The following is a 22266-nucleotide window of genomic DNA, read 5'->3' as shown; positions in this document are numbered from 1 at the left end:
CCTGACATGACGTCTGACCTTTGACCTCTTGACTCCAAAATTTAATCAGTTCATGTTTACATCATTATACATACGTGTACCAAGTTTTAATTTCAATCCCTTCAGCTGTTCACGAGTTATCACGTTTTCCCAGACATGACCTCTGACCTTTGGCATTTGACCTCGATACCCAAAAATCTAATCAGTAAATCTATACATCATTATACATACCTGTACCAAGTTTGAATTGTATCACTTCAGCCGTTCTCAAGTTATAGACCTATTAAACGTTGACCTCTTGACCCCAAAATGTAATCGGTTCATCTTTACATCATTCTACACAATTGTACCAAATTTGGTTAGAATCCCATCACTGGTTCACAAGTTATCGTGGTAACAGCATGTTTACCTAACATGACCTCTGACCTTTGGCCTTTCACATCGTGACCCCAAAATCGAATCGGTTTATCTTTACCTCATTATACATACCTGCACCAAGTTTGACTTACATCCCTTCAGCCGTTCTCAAGTTATTGCGGTAACGAAAACCTATCGCGAACGGATAGACGACCGGATGGACAACCTGAGTCGGCAGAGGCATAAAATGCAAAAGGATGTTGGGATGTTACTCCAAAAAGTGTGTAAACATAAGGTAGGGATGATCACAAGAAAGGATCATATGAAAATCCCTACATCTGTCTTTGAACAATGGTTGTCAGAGACAGACACACAGATAAGTGATGAGTCGTTGGTTGTTATCTCCAAATGCGGGTTTCAGATGGTGTGTGGGTGTGTGTGTGTGTGTGTGTGTGTGTGTGTGTGTGTGTGTGTGTTATCACATCACTACCCTTAGTGAACACCTTCGGGTAGCACGGATGACCAAACGAGCTGTTACTCCGAGGCGTTCAGTTCAAATGGCAGAGAATACGCATGGGGAAGCAAGAGGGAGGGGGAGAAACCGGGGCCTTACCTGAACGGCTTCCACTCAACGTCTCCACACCTGAAAAAAATAACTCAAACGCAAACGGATTTAAAATGTACAAAAATAACAGATTTATTTAAATAAATGCCGGTACAAAGAAAATGCGCGATAAACTAAATTCCTAAATGGGACGTCCCCACAAACAGACCCAAAGACAGACGAAAGGGAAAGATAACTGAAAATAAATATGCGTCTGTGTGCACTTAACTCTGATCCCTGGTGGGGTCTCGTCGGTAATCGTGGAAATCGTCCGGGGCCATGGCAGGAACCGCACGTTCGTTGGCGGGAACGAGGCCTCGCTGTGTGTCACGCTCACTCCGGGCCTCGTCGCGCTGCAGCGAGCCAGCAGCACTCGTCCACCCGTCGCTCTTTCTTGGAAAGCCGTGGCTCTTCCCTCCTCACGACCACCAGCAAGATCTCCAAACACGGTCGTTCACAATCGCTCTCTTGAGCCCGAGAGAAAAATGGCACCGTTCGTATGAGGTCCAGGCGAGAAAAAGCGCAAGAGGTAATTCGGTCAGAGCGAGGAGTCAAGGAGAAGAGAGCAAAGTGTCCACTAGAGCGAAAAGCCAAAAAGAAGAGAGACAAATGTCCGCTAGCGCGTTTTTATCACCCAGGCTCTGACATCATCTGGGGTGCTTCGCCAATCAGCGAGTCGCTTCCTACCAGCCCTTCGCTGCTCCTATCAGCAAGTCCCATCTTACCCTGCGCTTGTGCCAATCAAAACCCCGACCAATCACTGCCCTTCTGGGCGTGGCCCTCGGCCCGCCCGTCCTGTGTGCTTCGAAAGTCGATGTCATCAGCGGCAGCACTCAATGTCCTGGCTTCCGGGAGGTTTTTAATGAGGGTGTTTAAATGCGCGCGATTGGCTAGGGTCTATGATGTTGTGCCAAAAGGGACATAGGAAATAAATTACAGAGGTAACGACATTCAAGAGATCAATTATCCATAATCCCTGAGCTAATTAACATACCCCACTCCTCGTAATGGGGACGAAGATACACCTTGCACGACATCCGGGCTCATGCAAATTCCCGACTTATTACATGGTGGTTCTTCTTCTTCATCGCGTCATACAGAGCATGCTAATTTATGCACTCTACCTGGTCTATGGTATCCCTACCCCCTACAAACATAACAATATATCTATATAAATAAAGGAGGAGTGTCTGTGTGTGTGTGTGTGTGTCTGTCTGGATGTCCGCTTATAACTCAAGAACTACACATCGGAGAAAAGTTTTAGACACAGATTCGGAATCAGCATAAAATTCCGGTGGTTATAGGCGACTTTTTATTTTAATATCAATGGTTTAAAAAACCGGGCCAGCTGCAATTCCATGGTGTAGTTTGTGGCGGCGCTATTGCCCCTTTCCGATCCCATGATGCATTGCGGTTCCGATTCGCGATAAGGTCTATGTGCTATCACCGACACTTTTCCACCTTTTCCATACCTTTTAATCAGATTTACCTTATCGTCCATCGTAACCACATTACGCTTGGAAACACTAGCATTATCCTTCTTCAGACCCATGGCTAACACAGACACAGTAAAGGAATACTGTACGTCGCCTCTGTTTTGAATGAGAATCAGCGGTGGCGCGTATGTACAGTATACTGTACGTACATATTTATATATTTTTAATGTGCTTTTTATTGTATTTTAAATTGTTTTTTTAGCCTCTTTTATTGTTAATTTATGTACTATTTTATTTATTTTAAATATATTTTTAAGGAAAACAAATGTTTTCACGTCCGTAGGAGTGACGTAATGTCGCACATAATGACGTTCGCTGCCCGGTCATGAAAGAAATTATGATTCTCTTGCCAAAGTGACATGAAGATCAGGCAGTAAACCTCCCAACTGAGTTTCTCAACAGTCATCAGCCTCAAGGACTCCCAACACACAGGTTGATTCTCAAGGTGGGAGCACCAATCATGCTTCTAAGGAATCTTGATCCACAAAAGCTGTGTAATGGAACACGATTGACAATCCAGCAAATGATGCCGCATGTCCTAGAGGCAACCATCCTCTCAGGACAATACAGAGGAGAAAAAGTATTCATTCCAAGTATACCACTTATTCCACCTGACCTTCCATTCTCCTTCAAGAGGATTCAGTTCCCCATCAGGCTATGTTTTGCTACGTCCATCAACAGGGCGCAGGGGCAATCGATGAAGGTTGTAGGCCTGAACTTCACAGAACAAGTGTTTGCCCATGGCCAGCTGTACGTGGGCTGCTCGAGGGTTGGAAAACCAAGCAATCTTTATGTCTTGGCACCAAGTAAGAAAACCAGAAATGTTGTATACCCAGAGGTTTTGAGAAATTGAAAATTGAAAAAACGTCATGTAGGAAATGTACTGTGATATTGCTCTAAAATTTACATGTTCTTTTCATCATATATTTGTATTATTCTTATTCAACCCGGGCGAAGCCGGGTACCTCAGCTAGTATATATACACAAAGAATTAAGTTAAGCACCCCCCCCCCCCCGTTTTTTTACAACCTCGCACATTACAAGGTTGTTGTCGTCAAAACAGTGTAATATACCCATGATATTGCTATATTTTCTGGAGAAGTGATATTATGGTCACATAAAAACATAACAATCATGCCGTTTTCAATATTTTATTCTGAATAATTTAAGGTGAAATTTATTGGGAATTTTAGGCATATTTTCACCTCAATTTAAGTATGGAGCTATAGGTCCATCACGGACAGTGTGGATGACGTTTATGTTTTCTAACGTACAGTCATTGTTCTGAGAAGACCTCTAGCGATCTTTGCGTCAATAACGTGTGTAGGACCCACGTGATCGGATCACTGACTCAACCCTACGTCTCATAGACCCTGTAAGCCGTCGTATGCGTTGCTGTGGCAGGTTGTTCCATTCCCGATGTAATGCACGTTCCAATGATCTCACAAGGTATGATCTCACATACCTTAGAATATATGCCAATGTATACATATACACAAAGAATATATATTAGGGGGTGCTTAACTTAATTCTTTGTGTAGGGGTGCTTAACTTAATTCTTTGTGTATATATAAAGGAGGGAGACAGAAATGGAAAAACGAGATCTGTGCGCAATATGTCACGTACAAGATGCGTGTATATGTATGATGGTTCACTGCCCCCCCTTTGAGTGGAGCGTATAATTCTGCTCTGTTCCCATGTACTCGCATGACCCCTCTCTCGTATTGCTTTCCCCATTCCCCACAGCAAAAGAAAGGAGGTCCAACGAGGCTGACATTACCTAGCAAGTCTACGGTGAGTAAATTTATTTTTCTCTCTACACCCTCGTCCCCTTAACTTGCTCTTTCCTTCTGCTTTGCCGTGTGTAAACCCCAGGCCACATGCGCGCCTATTAAACACACCCTTCCTGCATTGTTCTGACCTGGATTCAGGATGCGGATCTCGCTAAACTACTTGGCTCTGGCTCGTTTGGAAACCTAGAGAGCCTCAGCTTGGCTTTCACCCACGTGACTGGTGCTTCAGCCCACCTCCTGATCAAACTGCCTGCTCTCAGGCACCTCAACCTGTGGTCTACGCAGGTAATCAGACGGCCTATCGTTGACACGCGTGATGTTCAACTTGTGTCTGTTCTATCATTTGTGACCCACTTACTGCTTCTTCCCCACCACCCAGTTTGGTGATGCTGGGCTGCGTCTCATTTCTGAGCACCTTCCATTGCTCAGAGAGTTAAACCTGTGCGAGACTCCAGCCACAGATACAGGGATGCAGACTCTTACAGGTCAACCGCTTGACTACCTCAATGCTTCCCACCACAACTATGCATCCTTCTCATGGTTTCTCCACATGTCGCCATTAAACCTTCGCCATTAAACCTTCCTCGTCCTCCTTCCCTTTCTCTTTCTGCAGCAATGAAGTCTTTGTGTGTATTGAATCTAAACAGTACCAGGCTCAGCTTTGAGGTTTACCAGGAATTAAAGGTAAGTTCCATGCTCTCGATTATATAAATTGATACAAGTTATAATTTTTCTCTGTCCCATTCCTTTTCTTTAATTTGCTCTTCTCTTCCCAGACCAAGCTTCCGAACCTTGTTGAGATTGACATCCGGTACACCGAGGCATGGTGACAGGAACCCTCGGTGCCCATGTCACACGTACTGGGAGGGCCAGCCTGACGGTGGAGGTTGATTTATTACTCCGTCATTTGTAACCAGGTGGTGCTCAACACCCTGGCCAGGCTGGGACTTGACAGCATCTTCCGTCTCTTCTTTCTTCCCTTTTTCTTCAGTTGCAGTCGCCCACTCGCCCTTACTCGACAAACGTTTCACCTTAAACACAAACTCACGATCTCATGGTCTCAAGAATGGCACAATAGACATTTGCTCAGTTATATCGGGCTGTCCGTTTGTCTCTCTAACATGTTGATCGACCAGACACCGACGTGGTGGATCACCGGGTGGACGCAGTGAGCGACGCCACGGCTGCCGAAGGCCGCAACCGTTCCCAGGTCTGCCTGCGCATGTTCAAGGGATGCAGTTTGTTTTGATGTTGAAGAGCACACAATAGCTGGCTATTCGTAATCCTTTAAATTTTAATGCAAAACAATTTGTACTAAATATTATTATTATTATTATTATTATTATTATTATTGTTATTATATATCAGGATGATTATGCTTATTGCAAGGACTCCAAATTTTCTCTTTGCTTTCATTTTATTTAACCTATGCTGGTACTTGTACTTCATCCTGGAGCGGGCCTATGTATAATGTGTAATTCCCGTCCATGTGCTGAGCACATTTCCACGGAGTAGTCTTGGATTTGAGTGGCAAGGCCGCGTGCCGTTAGTGACCTGAACTCGAACCTGCTATTGTTTATTCCCGTTGTTTATATTATCTGGTTTACTATGAATTAGCATTGGGCTGTTTGTATTTTATTGCCATTCTTTGTTACCTGTGCTTCAGTCATTTTTTTTTTTCTTCAACCGTGGCTCTTTATTCCACTTCCAATGATCCTTATATTTTTTAATTATTTTATATTTAACAATACATATTCTCACCTGTACCTGTATACCTGGATATTGCCCTGGTAGGCTAGCTGCTCCGTGGACCTGTTCAGCAGTTGAAGACTGTATCCATGGTAGTGTATTGTTTGTACATCTCATTACCCTATTACAGGAACAAGGTATTCTTACCGCAGAGACATGAGAACTCCGAAACGTTCATCCATGAAAACGGTTTTCCTCTTGTCAATTTTATTTCAGCTCTTCTGTTTATTTCAAAATTCAAGATCTCTTCAATAATCCAGACATTCCTAAGTAATGGGATGATGTGTGAGGGTAACGAGTAAATCCCTAGGCTGTCCTGGTTTATCGGTCGAAGGATGTTTTTTTTTCCCTAGGACTGGACCCTGAGGTTGTTTAGACGCAACCGAAGTGCAAATCCCGATTGGCTAGAAGCTCCTCGGGTCTTCCAGTCGATGTGGTTTGTGATTCGGCAAATTGTGACTGGTGTTGAAAATGTTAACGATGCTTTGTAAACCATCGCACGGCAACAACCGGTTGTGTTTGTGTGGACATGTAAGAAATTGTGAAGATGGCTTACACAGAGTTTCACATTTGATGACTTTTTTTTGTTTGTTTGTGGGTATCCATGAAAAGTACTTTCCTGAAATGAGCACATCTGTCTTAGCTTGGGGACAATGTAATCGTAAAAGAATGTAGCACAGAAGTCAAACAATAAAATTCCAAAATCTTAGGAACCTGCAATGATTTGAGTAACCACCCCACCTCCTCTCAGGGCAGATTCTGTGCACACAAGCTGCAATAGGAAGGTAAATATTCAATGTTGTGGACTGAAAATCCATTATGTTGTTTTTCTTCAGGGAAGGAAAAACAAGTGTTTGGATGGAATGTGGTAGGATTATATTCACAGGCATGAAGGTTCAGGTTTAATTGTTGATTTGGTAGGAGGTTGGATATACTTATCAAACTTTATTCCTCGTGCTTGCAGTTTTGTGAGCGCCCATGTACAAATCACTAATCGCAGTTACAAGTCACAGTTCTTGGGATTGATTAGCCATGAGAAATATAGTGTGATGAAAAAAAAAAAATGACCACAGCATTGGCATTGTCATTGGAATGGGATTGCGTTTGTATAGGATGGCATCGTCATTGGAACGGGCGGCATGGGACTGCATCTGCATAGGATGGCATCATCATTGGAACGGGCGGCACAGGTCAGCATCTGCATAGGATGGCGTTGTTCGGTACCCAGCATAACCTCTCAGAAGTGGCAGCTCTACTTTAATATTATTATTTGCCTAGCGGTCGATCGGTGAAAAATCAACGGGCCTAGATGCTTCGAATAAGGTAATTTGAAATGTATAGAATAATCTTTCTATGAAAACCTTAATAGAATAAACCACTGGACAGAATAACTTGAAAACCGGATATTATTGCTCAATAATAAATCAAACTCCCGGAAGTTGTACAACCTGTCTGGGAGAAAAATGAAAACCGGATATTATTGCTAAATAGTAAATCAAACCCCCGGAAGTTGTACAAACCTGTCTGGGAGAAAAACAAAATACTCCCTTGCCACTCCCTCAGGGAGAGGGTGTTTTTAGTAGAATGTAGTCGATCACCATAGTATATTTCAGTCAATTTTGATTGTAGTAGATCACTGCAGCAGATTTGATTTAGTATAGATTGCAGTAGATCGCAGCAGCAGATTTCAGTCAGTATAGATTGTAGTAGATCGCAGATCGCAGCGACAAACAGGGTTGGTGGCAGGAAGGGCATCCGGCCCTAAAACATTGCTTCAAAAAGGGGACCGAAAAACAACAACAACCACGGTCCCTGAAAAAGGCCAACCCCCGCTTGCGGGGAAAAATGGCCTCTAAAGGTGTTTTTTTTTTTGTTTTTTTTATAGATTGTAGTAGATCACAGCAGCAAATTTCAGTCCGTATTGATTGTAGTAGATCACAGCAACAGATTTCAGTCAGTATTGATTGTTTGTCGTAGATCGCAGCAGCAGATTTCAGTCAGTATAGATTGTAGTCGATCACAGCAGCAGATTTCAGTCAGTATAGATTGTAGTAGATCACAGCAGCAGAATTCAGTTAGTATAGATTGTAGTAGATCACAGCAGCAGAATTCAGTTAGTATAGATTGTAGTAGATCACAGCAGCAGATTTCAGTCAGTATAGATTGCAGTAGATCACAGCAGCAGATTTCAGTCAATGTAGATTGTAGTAGATCACAGCAGCAGATTTCAGTCAGTATAGATTGTAGTAGATCACAGCAGCAGATTTCAGTCAGTATAGATTGTAGTCGATCACAGCAGCAGATTTCAGTCAGTATAGATTGTAGTAGATCACAGCAGCAGAATTCAGTCAGTATAGATTGTAGTAGATCACAGCAGCAGAATTCAGTTAGTATAGATTGTAGTAGATCACAGCAGCAGATTTCAGTCAGTATAGATTGCAGTAGATCACAGCAGCAGATTTCAGTCAATGTAGATTGTAGTAGATCACAGCAGCAGATTTCAGTCAGTATAGATTGTAGTCGATCACAGCAGCAGATTTCAGTCAGTATAGATTGTAGTAGATCACAGCAGCAGAATGCAGTTAGTATAGATTGTAGTAGATCACAGCAGCAGAATTCAGTTAGTATAGATTGTAGTAGATCACAGCAGCAGATTTCAGTCAATGTAGATTGTAGTAGATCACAGCAGCAGATTTCAGTCAGTATAGATTGTTTGTAGTAGATCGCAGCAGCAGATTTCAGTCAGTGAAGATTGTTTGTCGTAGATCACAGCAGCAGAAATCAGTCAATATAGATTGTAGTAGATCACAGTAGCAGATTTCAGTCAATATAGATTATTTGTAGCCTGGTGTTGGCTTAGCGGCTAGGGTGCCAGCTTAGGATCCTTGGATCCTGGGTTCGAATCCCGGTCGATCGCTGAATTAACGCCAGGGGGGTTGACTCAGCCTGTCATCCTTCCGAGGTCGGCTAATTGAGTACCAGTTCACTGGTAATTCCCTGTGTGTCGTAAAAGGCGACAAACGGGGTTGGTGGCAGGAAGGGCATCCGGCCGTAAAACATTGCTTCAAAAAGGGGACCAACAAAAACAACAACAACCACGGTGCCCGAAAAAGGCCAACCCCCGCTTTGCGGGGAAAAATGGCCTCTAAAAGTGTTTTTTTACATTTTTTAAAATAGATTATTTGTAGGAGATCACAGCAGCAGATTTCAATCAGCATTGATTGTGGTGGATCGCAGCAGCAGATTTCAGTCAGTATAGATTGTAGTAGATCACAGCAGCAGATTTCAGTCAATATAGTGTTACGTGCTCCTCCCCAAACCCCGGCCACGGTGTACCTCCGAGCTCCGAAAGGAGTCACGGCAGAAAGATGTGCTATTATGTGTGCCAATGACCAATGGTGAAACCACACCAATCAGTTGTTACAAAAACCAAGTATTGTATTAAAACCACACAATAATAACAAGTAATGCACGTACAAGAAAACCTCACTTGCCCAGCAAACACCATATAATTTCTATGATGGTACCACCAATTTCCTGAATCAATAAGTCAAGGTATTCCCACGGGAGCAATCGGTAACATCCCCCAAAGTCACTGTGTCACGATACCAGGCCAAAGTCGATCCCCCTTGGCTCTCGCGATCACAAGGAAAGGTCGTACTGAGACCTGAACCCAGAACGGCTAACAGTCGACGCTGCAGATGAGCCGCTTGGTGAGGTGTGGGGCCGGCGTCGGTCCGGTAAAAGTTCACCCAAAAGGCGACTGGGAATTCACACCCTCGGTTCACCAGACAACGACGCTGACATGAACGATCAGCGGTTCCCAAGCGGAGAACCCCGAAGAACAACCAAGCGAAAGTGAAATTCCCAAGCGAAAATTCCCAAGCGATTCTCAAGCGAAATCCACGACACACACGAGAACCAGGCGAATGGCTGGTGCGAGGTAAAATGGCGGATGGGCCGGTAATGGAGGCATACCTGTTTTCCAGCAATGATTCACTTTCGGAACCAAAAGCAAAACCCGTCACGCAGGTTTATCTGCCACAGCAATAACGACACTGTCACAGGAATCCCTTTCCTGGGGACACCAATATTCGCTCGTGACCAATGTCCACCAGCATCCGCTCGACACCTTGAAGCAGATAGGCCTTCCTTTCCCGATCTCACTCGAACCGCTCCTTCTTCTTCTTCCGTTTTCTCCCTCACCCATCTCGTTTTCCTTCTGAGACATTATTTTTACCTTTGAAGACAGTTATCTCCATTTCACACTCAAACTGTAACAACAAGTGAATCCTCTTGGATTGCGCTGAGGTTCGGGCATGGAATTTCTAGGAGGAAGTATAATTTGTATGCAATGAAAGTACATGTAATATGGGATCGAGTAAGATTTGACATATCCACTTTTGTTATTCCCGATTCCTCATTATTTCAGAGTACATAGGCATAATGAAGAATATGACAATGACAATAACAGAACCTTGGGCCGAATCTCGCGCTTCACCAGTGCGCGTGCGCGAATTTACGTCACGTCGGCAGCGAGAAGGGGTTCCCCAACACGAACCAATCAGGAACTGCCACGTCACACTTATATGATCTCAGAATTCCTGTGACAGGAATTCGCGTTACACTGGCTGGAAGTCATTCGCTAGAGGCGCTTCCTCAGCGCTAATAAATAGTACATGAAACTAAAAATGCTTCAGGTGGATGACAACCACAAAGACGGAAGTGACGAATCCGTAACAATATATTGTAGTAGATCACAGCAGCAGATTTCAGTCAGTATAGATTGTAGTAGATCACAGCAGCAGATTTCAGTCAATATAGATTGTAGTAGATCACAGCAGCAGATTTCAGTTGTTAAGGAACTTTGTTTGTGACCTCTTTTGGACGCATCTCAGCCAAAAACTCTAAAGACTCACTCAAGTTAAATATAAATTTATTAATCTCTTGCAACGAAGTTTCACAAAGATATAGTTATACATTACAATCAAATAACCACATGACACGACATTCTGCTCTCTCTCGCTCCTGCTTCCTCCGAGGATTCCCCGTCCAGTTCTTCTCCGTTCCTCGATCAGTTCTCCGTGGTTAAATAGCAAAGAGCTCCTTTGATCTCAGGACATTGGCATGCAGAGGTCAGCCCAAGGCCTATAGCCCCAGACATTGAGGCGCCCTGAGGCATCTGTTCCCTATTTTAAAAGCCCTTAAGCCCCGGAACAGGTGCTTATCGCTGAGAACCACAGAACACTTCATTCCAGTTTATGGGAGAGGTCATGACCTCGCCCGTGGAGGAATTCACTTCGTAACAGAAACCATTCCACAGATGGTGCTTCCCCATCCAAGTTTCAATCCATAGGTTACACAGGAAAACACATTCTGTCCTTAGGATATGAGAACATATATATTTTTATACTTCCACACAGTCAATATAGATTGTTTGTAGTAGATCACAGCAGCAGATTTCAGTAAGTATAGATTGTTTGTAGTAGATCGCAGCAGCAGATTTCAGTCAGTGTAGATTGTCGTAGATCACTGCAGCAGAATTCAGTCAATATAGATTGTAGTAGATCACAGCAGCAGATTTCAGTCAATATAGATTGTAGTAGATCACAGCAGCAGATTTCAGTCAATATAGATTGTAGTAGATCACAGCAGCAGATTTCAGTCAATATAGATTGTAGTAGATCACAGCAGCAGATTTCAGTCAATATAGATTGTAGTAGATCACAGCAGCAGATTTCAGTCAGTATAGATTGTCATAGATCACAGCAGCAGATTTCAGTCAATATAGATTGTAGTAGATCACAGCAGCAGATTTCAGTCAATATAGATTGTTTGTCATAGATCACAGCAGCAGATTTCAGTCAGTATAGATTGTAGTAGATCACAGCAGCAGATTTCAGTTGACCACCGACTACGACGACCGCAACATGAAGATGGAAATATCGCGTTCTGTCGCGAGCGGGGCCCCGGTTCCAGCTCTGACCCAGCTTTCTCGTTACGGACGCGTTTCTCGTTTACGTTACGGACGCGTTACGTATGTTACGGACGCGGTTTAGATGTTATTATGGGCCGAGCGGATGGTCCACCGCGACCGTTACAGGATCCCCGATTGGCCCGACTCCCCCAACGTTGACCAGATCGCACCACAGATATCCAATCGGGAAACCTCTAAAGCGACCGAAAGAGAAGGAAGAGAGAAGAAGACAGAGTACGGAGGAATAACAGGATTTATTATACACACAAGCAAAAAGAAGGAGCGATCAAAGTTATTTACAAGCAATGGATGGAAGAAGCAGTCACACAGTGAATCGTTAGCTTATACTAGTCAATTTACTTAACCCCAGGACAACGATTAGGACAGACGACGTTCACACTTACACGGGGGATATTGCAGGCAGGTATGGCTTGAGGATGGATGGTTGTTTTGGGAGGCAATGGAGGGTCCAGCGTCGATTGCTGCCTGGCGCGTCCTTTTCGTGGCCTGCGGCCCCTTAGCTGCCCCCTTAGCTGCAGCGCAGCTGGTCGCACGATGGCTCGCACACACCTGCTCGTTCAGGCGTCTTCCTTCTCCCCAGCAACAACGAGCGACAGCAAGCAAGAGGACGGAGTCAGAGCAAGAGGACGGGGTCAGAGCTGGAGCGGGGCCCCGGTTCTGTAGCGAGCGGGGCGGGTTCACCTTTGTTTTCACTGACGTCACAGTTACCCATCTCGCATTGCGCGGTGGCCATTTTGATACCCAAGCTAATCTGTCCGTGTGCGCTGATATTGATTTGTTGCATTGGTTTATGGTGAATGCGTATCGCAAAAAGTCTGTTTTATAAAGTAATTTTGTTTGTTTTGTCATGTCATTTGGGATATGCTCCGCAGGTTGGTCGAAGCAATGAAGAGAAGGACAAGTTCTGGTGTGCGATAGAGAAGCTGAAGGAAAACGTGAAAGATGAAGAAGTTGTTGTGGTGGGAGGAGACCTGAATGGACATGTGGGAAGGAGTATGGATGATTTTGAGGGAGTTCATGGGGGTTACGGATATGGTGTGAGAAATGGAGAAGGTGAAAGGATTTTGGAGTTTGCTGATGGAGTTGATTTGTTGATTTGTAATACTCAGTTCCAGAAAGAGGATAATAAGCTTGTTACATACACGTCAGGTGGGTCGACGACAACCGTTGACTACCTGATGGTGCGTAGGCGAGATAGGGGGCACCTCCGGGACACAAAGGTGATCCCGGGGGAGGAGGCTGTTTCACAGCACCACTTGGTTGTCTGCGACATAAAAATGAAAGGTGCGAGGAGAGCTCGGCGGGTGAAGTACCAACCAAGAATGAAGGTGTGGAGGTTGAAAGAGGTGACAGTAAGGGAGGCATTAAAAGAGAGGCTGAGTAGGGTAGAGGATGATGTGGTTGAGCTTGAAAGTGGTTGGATGTCAATGAAAGCTAGTCTGTTGGGAGCCGTTGGTGAGGTATGTGGATGGACAAAAGGACCACCGAGGCACTCGGAAACATGGTGGTGGGATGATGAAGTTGGAAAGAGGATTGACGAGAAGAGGAAGAAGTTCAAGGAGTGGCAGAAGGCGAAGGGTACGGGAGCAGAAACAGCAGAGCATGAAAGTTATAGGCAGCCAGGAAGGCTGCAAAGAAAGAGGTAGCAAAGGTGCAGGAGGCATGTAGGAAAATGTTCGGAGAACGCTTGGATTCGGAAGAGGGTCAGAGAGCAGTATTCAGGATTGCAAATCACATAGCGAAAGAGAGGTGTGACGTGATGGGGGTGAGTTGCTTGAAGGATGAAGTGGGACAAATCGTTGTCGACCCAGATGGAATTAAAGGAAGATGGAAAAGATATATGGAAATGCTGTTGAATACAGAGAATGAATGGGATGGCAACATAGAGAGTAACCCAGTTTTAGGACCGGCAGAGAAGATAACTGAGAAGGAAGTTGAGGAAGCGATAACAGCAATGAAGAGTGGAAAAGCGGGAGGGCCGACGGGAGTTGTGGGAGATATGTTGAAGGCAGCAGGAAGTTGGGGTGTGAAGAGAATGAGAGAGATCTGTAATCTGGTGGTGAAAGAAGGCCGCATTCCAGTGGATTGGGAACTGAGTACCCTCGTCCCTCTATACAAGGGGAAAGGTGACCCTCTGGAGTGTGGCTCGTACCGAGCGATAAAGTTATTGGAGCATGGAATGAAGGTATTGGAAAGGGTGTTGGAGAGGAGGATAAGGAAGAAAGTGAAGATCGACGAAATGCAGTTTGGATTTATGCTAGGAAGAGGAACGACAGATGCGCTTTTCATTGTGAGGCAGTTGCAGGAGAAGTACATGGAGAAGAGGAAGAAGTTGTTTCTTGGGTTTGTTGATCTGGAGAAAGCATTCGATAGGGTTCCACGCAAAGTATTGACATGGGCATTGAGGAAGTTAGGAGTGGAGGAATGGTTGATCAGAGTAGTGATGGCAATGTACAAAAGAGCGCGCACAGCTGTAAGGACGAAGGACGGGAACAGTGGTGAGTTTGAGGTGAAGGTGGGAGTGCATCAGGGGTCGGTACTAAGTCCACTACTATTTGTAGCTGTGATGGAGGTGCTGGCTCAGAACGTAAAGGAGGGTTTACCGTGGGAGTTGTTGTATGCAGATGATCTGGTGTTGATTGCGGAAAGAATGGATGGACTGAAGGAAAAGATGAACAAGTGGAAGGAATGTATGGAGACAAAAGGTCTGAAGGTGAATATCGGAAAGACGAAGGTGATGGCAAGTGGTAAAGCATGTGGTGAGGTGGAAAGAACTGGGAAGTGGCCGTGTGCTGTGTGCAGGTAGGGTGTCGGAGTGAACTCCATTCAATGTACAATGTGCGCTGAGTGGGTTCATCAAAAATGTAGTGGTCTGAGAGGGTCATTTACCAGTGTGGCAGCTACATTCAAATGTAAGGTGTGCACAGAGGGAGCTGCAGATGGAGGAAATGTTGAGTTGGATCTTGGAGACGGCGTGAAGCTGGAAGGTGTGAAAACATTTTGCTACCTCGGAGACATGCTGAATGGAGAGGGTGGATCAGACTCGGCAACGGTTGCTCGAGTGAGATGTGCATGGAAGAAGTTTCGGGAACTGAGTGGCGTGCTGATGAGGAGGAGAGTGTGGCTGAAGCTGAAGGGAAAGGTGTATGCTGCATGTGTGAGAAGTGTTATGATTTATGGGAGCGAGACATGGGTAATGAACATAGAGCAGCAACGAAGGCTGGAAAGGGTGGAAATGCGAATGGTTCGATGGATGTGCGGAGTATCGTTGAGAGAGAGGAAGACAAATGATGAATTGCGAAAGATGATGGGAATATTGCCTGTGATTGATGCTGTGAAGAGGAACAGGCTGAGATGGTTTGGTCATGTGTTGAGGAAGGATGAAAGTGACTGGTTGAGAAGAGTGATGGAAATTGATGTAGAAGGAAGTAGAGGACGGGGAAGACCGAGAAAGACTTGGCTAAAGATGGTGGAAGAAGAAATGCGGGCAAGGGGGTTAACAAGGAGAGATGCAGAAAATAGGGCAAAATGGAGAAGATTGTCATGGGGACCGCAAGGCTAACCCCCACTCTAGCAGGGAAAATGGCCTTAAAATGCATGTTGTTGTTGTTGTTGTCACGTTCATGTGGAGTGTGGTGCCATCTAGTTTATATTACGTATTGTTGCCCAACAAACACAGAACATTCGGTTTAAGTTTGCCGTGGACCAGTGAACTGGTGAACACCTGGGCAGTGGGTCAACCTGCAACCAACTACCTGTAGAACAGACTTGGAGTGTACGTAAGGATACGGTAGATCCAGGCTTGAGTATGGCTAGCAGTGCGAGTGCCAACCTTGGCTACCAAGAGACGCTCCCGCCGGACGTTCTTGTTCGTTACAAAGAGAAGATTTCTGTCATTGGGTGTGACCCTTATGGTCTATCAAACGATCAATTTGAGAAGAATGTGAGCAAGTGGCCTCAGGTGACCCACATTGACGTGATCAACTACCTGTTGTTCAGCAAATCGGCCTATACCAAAGATGAGTTGAAGAAGTATAAATCCCTCGAGGCATACAGGTTGTACCAAGATGGATGGGTGCGACAAATCCTACACAAAGAACTGAATGACGTCCACTTGATTCGATCCAAGGTATTAATATATTAAACAAACATGTATTTTTTAAAGCTGCTTGTGTTAATGTTATGGACCTGATTGATTAAGTGCCCTCCATTTGTTCAAAAACCACTGCAGTTTGAAGCTGTGCATGCATGTGTGCATACTTTGTAGACATGTGACGCACAGTGCGAAGTGAGTGCCGCCATGTGTGCTTTGTGCGTATGGCCATAAGTCATCACCTATATTTATCATGTAAGCAACGAATACATAGCACGTTCTTCACATGATAAAATCGAGATTCATTTTGACCGAGTTGATAAGAGCACATAACTTTAGAAAGTTTATTGGACAGTTTCAAATTCAATACTTTTATGTTCCAGGTTTCGCATTCCATGAAACATGTTCTTACTTACTGTTAACAAAATGCTCGGAGCAGACAGGTGTGCGATCCCACTGTGATTCCGTTTGGATGTCACTGCGATTGATGGCAGCCTTCCACAAACGCCGCCTCTCTTCACTTAAATTTCTTGTTTCCTCACCCTGATTCAGTAGAAGTTTGGGCGTTTTGTAAAACTTAACTCCTGGCCTAACGCCTGGCCTAACGCCTGGCCTGTTTGAACAACGAAATACGCCGCAAATTGGCATGACTGGTCGTGAACAAAAACTATTTAATGTGAATCCGCTGACGACGTTGTTCGAGAGGGTATCAAAATGGCCGAGGTGTCCCAGGGTGCCCTGCGCGCGTGCTCCGATGACGTCACAAGAAAACAAGCAATTGGGACGAGTTACTTTTGGTGAAAGGCAGCTGAGAGGGAGTTTATTTTGGTTGACCGCGCACTTTTTGGTATTATTCACGTTTTCAGTTATTTGGACCCACAGCAGGTTTTCATCTCTTGTTCATTCACCATGAAAGTTGGAAAAGGTAAGCATCATGAGGAACACTGGGTTTGATGGAAGAGGTTGTCAAGGTGACAGCTTTGCATCCTCCTTGGTGGCACATTGAATGCTGATTGGCTGTGTGAATCTTCTTCACTGTCAAGGAGACCAAGTTGTTCGCAAAATTTCAAAAATGACAAAGGAAGTGGATTAATCAAGTGTTGAACCAAAATGCTTAATGAAACAAGAAAAAAAGAGCAATCAGAGATTGTAAACCCTCGCCAGGATGTATTTTCAGTGGTTTTTAAGGCTTTTGTGTTAAAACAAATATGGCGGCCGAACCACGTGACCGATGACGTCATTTTTTTCCCTAAACTAATTTATTCCTAGATTATGCTAAAGAAATTTAATCTTGATTGGATGAAGTTTTGTACTTGTCGAATTATGACATTATGGAGTCACCTATGACATCATCATTAACATTTTATTTCCCATGGAGAGTTCTTTACAATGAGCCACGTCTCAATTTTTTCTATTCAGCGCTTTCGGAGATATCGAGGTGCAAAGTTTTTCGGTTTTTCCAAGATGGCGGCCGAACCACGTGACCTATAACGTCATAATTATCATTAAAAAATTCTGCAGGTGGAGTTGCACCTATCGTGAAAATTTCCTGTCAATCGGACCAACGGTTGCAGAGAAAATCATATTTATTCTGTGCGGACAAACAAACAAACAAATGAAAAATCACTCAGAGCGACACTTGGCAAAACAGAACAAAGTGGAATGGCACTCAGTAGAGCATCCTTTTAACCTCAAAAATAGTTGGTGGTTGAATTCAGTTGGCTGATATGAAAATCCTATTCAAATTTCAAGTCAATCGAATGAAAATTGAGGCTTTTAGAAATTTGAAAAAAGCGGTTGACCTTTGGCCTATGTTGACCTTTTGGCCTATGCTGATCTCAAAAATAGTTGTTGGTTGAATTCAGTTAACTGATGTGTATATCCCATTCAAATTTCAAGTGAATCGTATGAAAATTGAGGATTTTAGAAATTTGAAATTGTTGTTGACATTTGGCCTATGTTGCTCTTTTGGCCTATGGTGATCTCAAAAATAGTTTGTGGTTGAATTCAGTTTGCTGATATGTAAATCCCATTCAAATTTCAAGTCATTCGGATGACAATTGAGGATTTTAGAAATTTTTAAAAAGTGGTTGACCTTTGGCCTACGCTGACCTTTTGGCCTACACTGATCTCAAAAATTGTTGGTGGTTGAATTCAGTAAGCCGATATGTAAGTGCTATTCAAATTTCAAGTCAATCGGATAAAAATTTAGGATTTTAGAAATTTGAAAAAAGTGGTTGACCTTTGGCCTACGTTGACATTTTGGCCCAGGCTGATCTCAAAAATAGTTGGTGGTTGAATTCAATAAGCCGATATGTAAATCCCATTCAAATTTCAAGTCAATCGGATGAAAATTGAGGATTTTAGAAATTTGAAATGGTTGTTGACCTTTGGCCTACGTTGACCTTTTGGCCGATGCTGATCTCAAAAAATAGTGGGTGGTTGAATACAGTTTGCCGATATGTATATCCTATTCAAATTTCAAGTCAATCAGATGAAAATTGAGGATTTTAGAAATTTGAAAAAAGTGGTTGACCTTTGGCCTATGTTGACCTTTTGACCCCAAAAATATATAGGATTTTTTACATTTTAAAACATTTACATTTTGTAGTCCATTGTATAATTTAAATAAACATAAATGCAAATTTCGCATGTGGAAAAAGTAAGTACACCCCTACATTTATCACTACTTCAAATACCTAAAATTAGAACCAGGTGCACCAGCTCAGGTGCAAATGATTAGAACATCGTTAGAGAGGATCTTGGAGGAACCTGTCTTATTTAAACCTCAGACATTTAGTTTGGTTTGCTCTTTGTTGTTGAAGTGTGCGGCGTCACCATGCCGAGATCAAAAGAGCACTCTGAGACCTTCAGAAAGAAGGTTGTAGATGCCTACGAGTGTGGGAAGGGATTTAAAAAGATCTCCAAACAATTTGAAATCAATCATTCGACTGTCCAGAAGATCATCTACAAGTGGAGAAGATTCCAAACAACTGCCAACTTGTTCAGGGCAGGCCGCCCCAGCAAGTTCAGCCCGAGAGCAGACCGCAAGATGCTGAAAGAAGCCTCTAAGAACCCCAGAATGTCATCACGGGACCTACAGGTAGCTCTTGCCACTGTTGATGTCAAAGTGCACGAGTCCAACATTAGAAAGAGGCTGCACAAATTGGATCTACATGGGAGGTGTGCCAGGAGGAAACCTTTGCTGTCCAGAAAGAACATCAGGGCAAGACTAAAGTTTGCCAATGAACACCTCGGCAAAGACCAGCACTTCTGGAACAATGTGCTCTGGACAGATGCGTCGAATGTAGAGCTATTTGGCCACAGTACCAGCAGACATGTTTGGCAAAAACCAAAGACAGCATTTGACCACAAGAACCTGATACCAACTGTAAAGCATGGTGGTGGAAATATTATGGTTTGGGGCAGCTTTGCTGCATCAGGGCCTGGGCAGCTCACCATCGTAGAATCCACGAAGAATTCTTCATTGTACCAGAGGGTGCTTGAGGATAATGTGAGGCCATCTGTCGGAGAGCTGAAGCTCAACCGAAGGTGGACCTTGCAACATGACAATGACCCTAAACATACCAGTAAATCCACCAAGGAATGGCTGAAAAGAAAGAAATGGAGGGTTCTGGAATGGCGAAGTCAAAGCCCGGATCTAAATTCCATCGAGATGTTGTGGGGGGGGGGGGGGGGGGGGGATTTGAAACGAGCTGTGCATTCAAGAAACCCCTCAAACATCGCACAGCTGAAATAATTCTGCATGGAGGAGTGGGCAAAAATTTCTCCCAGTCGATGTCGGAGATTGGTATACAGTTATAAGAAACGCCTACTTGAGGTTGTTTCTGCCAAAGCGGGCAATACCACCTATTTGAGCCAAGGGTGTACTTACTTTTTCCACATGCTAAATTTGCATTTATGTTTATTTAAATTATACAATGGGCTACAAAATGTAAATGTTTCATGATATTTGTTATATTTTATCACCTTTATCTATCAATATTGTTGAAATGAAGATCAAAAAGCTGTATGTTGAAATATGTTGAAAAAGTCAAAACATTACATGGGGTGGGTGTACTTACTTTTTTATGTGACTGTAAGTGAGCGGACAGACAACAAACACACACACACACACACACACACACACACACACACACAGAAACAAACAAACCGGAGTGAGCAACATACTTGCAAAAAAAAAAAAAAAAATTGCCAAGTAACAAACAAACGGACTCAAATGTAATACCCTCTTGCTCTGGCGAGGGTAACAATTTTGAGATGATAGTAAAAGAAGACACGAGAGGGTTGTGTGGAGCAGGTGGTGTCGTGAGGGTTGTGGGGAGCAGGTGGTGTCGTGAGGGTTGTGTGAAGCAGGTGGTGTCGAGCAGGTGGTGTCGTGAGTGATGTCGCGAGAGTGATGTCGCAAAAGTGACCTCGCGAGAGTGATGTCGTGAGTGATGTTGCGAAAGTGACCTTGCGAGAGTGATGTCGTGAGTGATGTCACGAAAGTGACCTCGCGAGAGTGATGTCGCCAAAGTGACCTCGCGAGAGTGATGTCGAGAGTGATGTCGTGAGTGATGTCGCGAAAGTGACCTCGCGAGAGTGATGTCGTGAGTGATGTCGCGAAAGTGACCTCGCGAGAGTGATGTCATGAGTGATGTCACGAAGTGACCTCGCGAGAGTGATGTCATGAGTGATGTCACGAAAGTGACCTCGCGAGAGTGATGTGGTGAGTGATGTCGCAAAAGTAACCTCGCGAGAGCGATGTCATGAGTGATGTCGTGAAAGTGACCTCGCGAGAGTGATGTCGAGAGTGTTGTCGTGAGTGATGTCGTGAAAGTGACCTCACGAGAGTGATGTCGTGAGTGATGTCACGAAAGCGACCTCGCGAGAGTGATGTCGTGAGTGATGTCGCGAAAGTGACCTCACGAGAGTGATGTCGCGAGTTATGTCATGAAATTGACCTCGCGAGAGTGATGTCATGAGTGATGTCGTGAAAGTGACCTCGCGAGAGTGATGTCGTGAGTGATGTCGCGTGAGTGATGTCGCGAAAGTGAGCTCGCAAGAGTGATGTCGGAAGTAATGTCGAGTGAGTGATGTCACAAAAGTGATGTCGCGAGAGTGATGTCGTGAAAGTGACCTCGCGATTGTGATGTCATGAGTGATGTCGTGAAAGTGACCTCGCGAGAGTGATGTCGTGAGTGATGTCGCGTGAGTGTTGTCACGAAAGTGAGCTCGCGAGAGTGATGTCGGAAGTAATGTCGAGTGAGTGATGTCACAAAAGTGATGTCGCGAGAGTGGTATCATGAGTGATGTGGCGGGAGTGATTTCGTGAGTGATGTCGAGTGAGAGATGTTGCAAGTGGTGTGGTGAGTGATGTCGAGTGAGCAATGTCGTGAGTGGTGTCACGGGTGGCGTTGAGTGAGTGACGTCGCGAGAGTCGTGAGTGATGTCGTGAGAGTGACGTCGCGAGAGTCATGAGTGATGTCGAGAGTGGTATCATGAGTAATGTCGAGTGAGTGATGTCGTGAGCGGTATCGTGAGTAATGTCGAGTGAGTGATGTTGAGTGAGTGGTGTTCTGAGCGGTATTGTGAGTAATGTCGAGTGAGTGATGTCGAGTGAGTGATGTCACGAGTGGTATCGTGAGTGATGTCGAGTGTGTGATGTCACGAGCGGTATCATGAGCAATGTCGAGTGAGTGATGTCGCAAGTGATGTCGAGTGAGTGATGTCGCAAGTGATGTCGAGTGAGTGTCACGAGCGGTATCGTGAGTGATGTCGAGTGAGTGATGTCGCAAGTGATGTCGAGTGAGTGATGTCACGAGCGATATCGCGAGTAATGTCCAGTGAGTGGTGTCACGAGCGATATCGTGAGACGTGAGTGTTGTCGAGTGAGTGATGTCGCAAGTGATGTCGAGTGAGTGATGTCACGAGCGGTATCGGGAGAGTGGTGATGAGCCGTGTACCAGGTGCAGAGGCGGATCCAGGAATTTGAAGAGGGAGGGGTGTACGAGGCCATAGCGCTGAGAGATGAGGGGGAGGGAGGGGACTTGCCCAGCTGTTCCTTCTGCAATAAATTGATCAATTTTGTGTGTGTGCGTGTGTGCGTGCATGTGTGTGTTTGTGTTTGTGTGTGTGTGAGTGTGTTTGTTTGTTTGTGTTTGTGTGTGTGGGTGTGTCCTTGTGTGTGCAGA

The 22266-nt window shown here is 44.5% G+C and overlaps 1 protein-coding gene across 2 annotated transcripts in view; it reads left to right on the top strand.

Moving 5' to 3' along the window:
• Window positions 1-6687, top strand: part of CMIP (c-Maf inducing protein) — an 84508-nt gene extending 77821 nt beyond the window's left edge. For both annotated transcript variants that reach the window (XM_068115441.2, XM_068115442.2), the window contains 5 exons: window positions 4183-4230; window positions 4368-4514; window positions 4609-4714; window positions 4843-4913; window positions 5006-6687. In XM_068115441.2, the coding sequence (XP_067971542.1) occupies window positions 4183-4230; window positions 4368-4514; window positions 4609-4714; window positions 4843-4913; window positions 5006-5059 (426 nt within the window). In that variant the 3' untranslated portion in view covers window positions 5060-6687. The remainder of the gene's footprint in view (window positions 1-4182; window positions 4231-4367; window positions 4515-4608; window positions 4715-4842; window positions 4914-5005) is intronic.
• The last annotated feature ends 15579 nt before the right edge of the window (window positions 6688-22266 follow it).

The sequence above is a fragment of the Myxine glutinosa genome, chromosome 5 (genome assembly GCF_964187855.1).
Source record: "Myxine glutinosa chromosome 5, kmMyxGlut1.1, whole genome shotgun sequence".
Taxonomy (NCBI): Eukaryota; Metazoa; Chordata; class Myxini; order Myxiniformes; family Myxinidae; genus Myxine; species Myxine glutinosa.
This window is presented reverse-complemented; position numbering and strand designations above follow the sequence as displayed.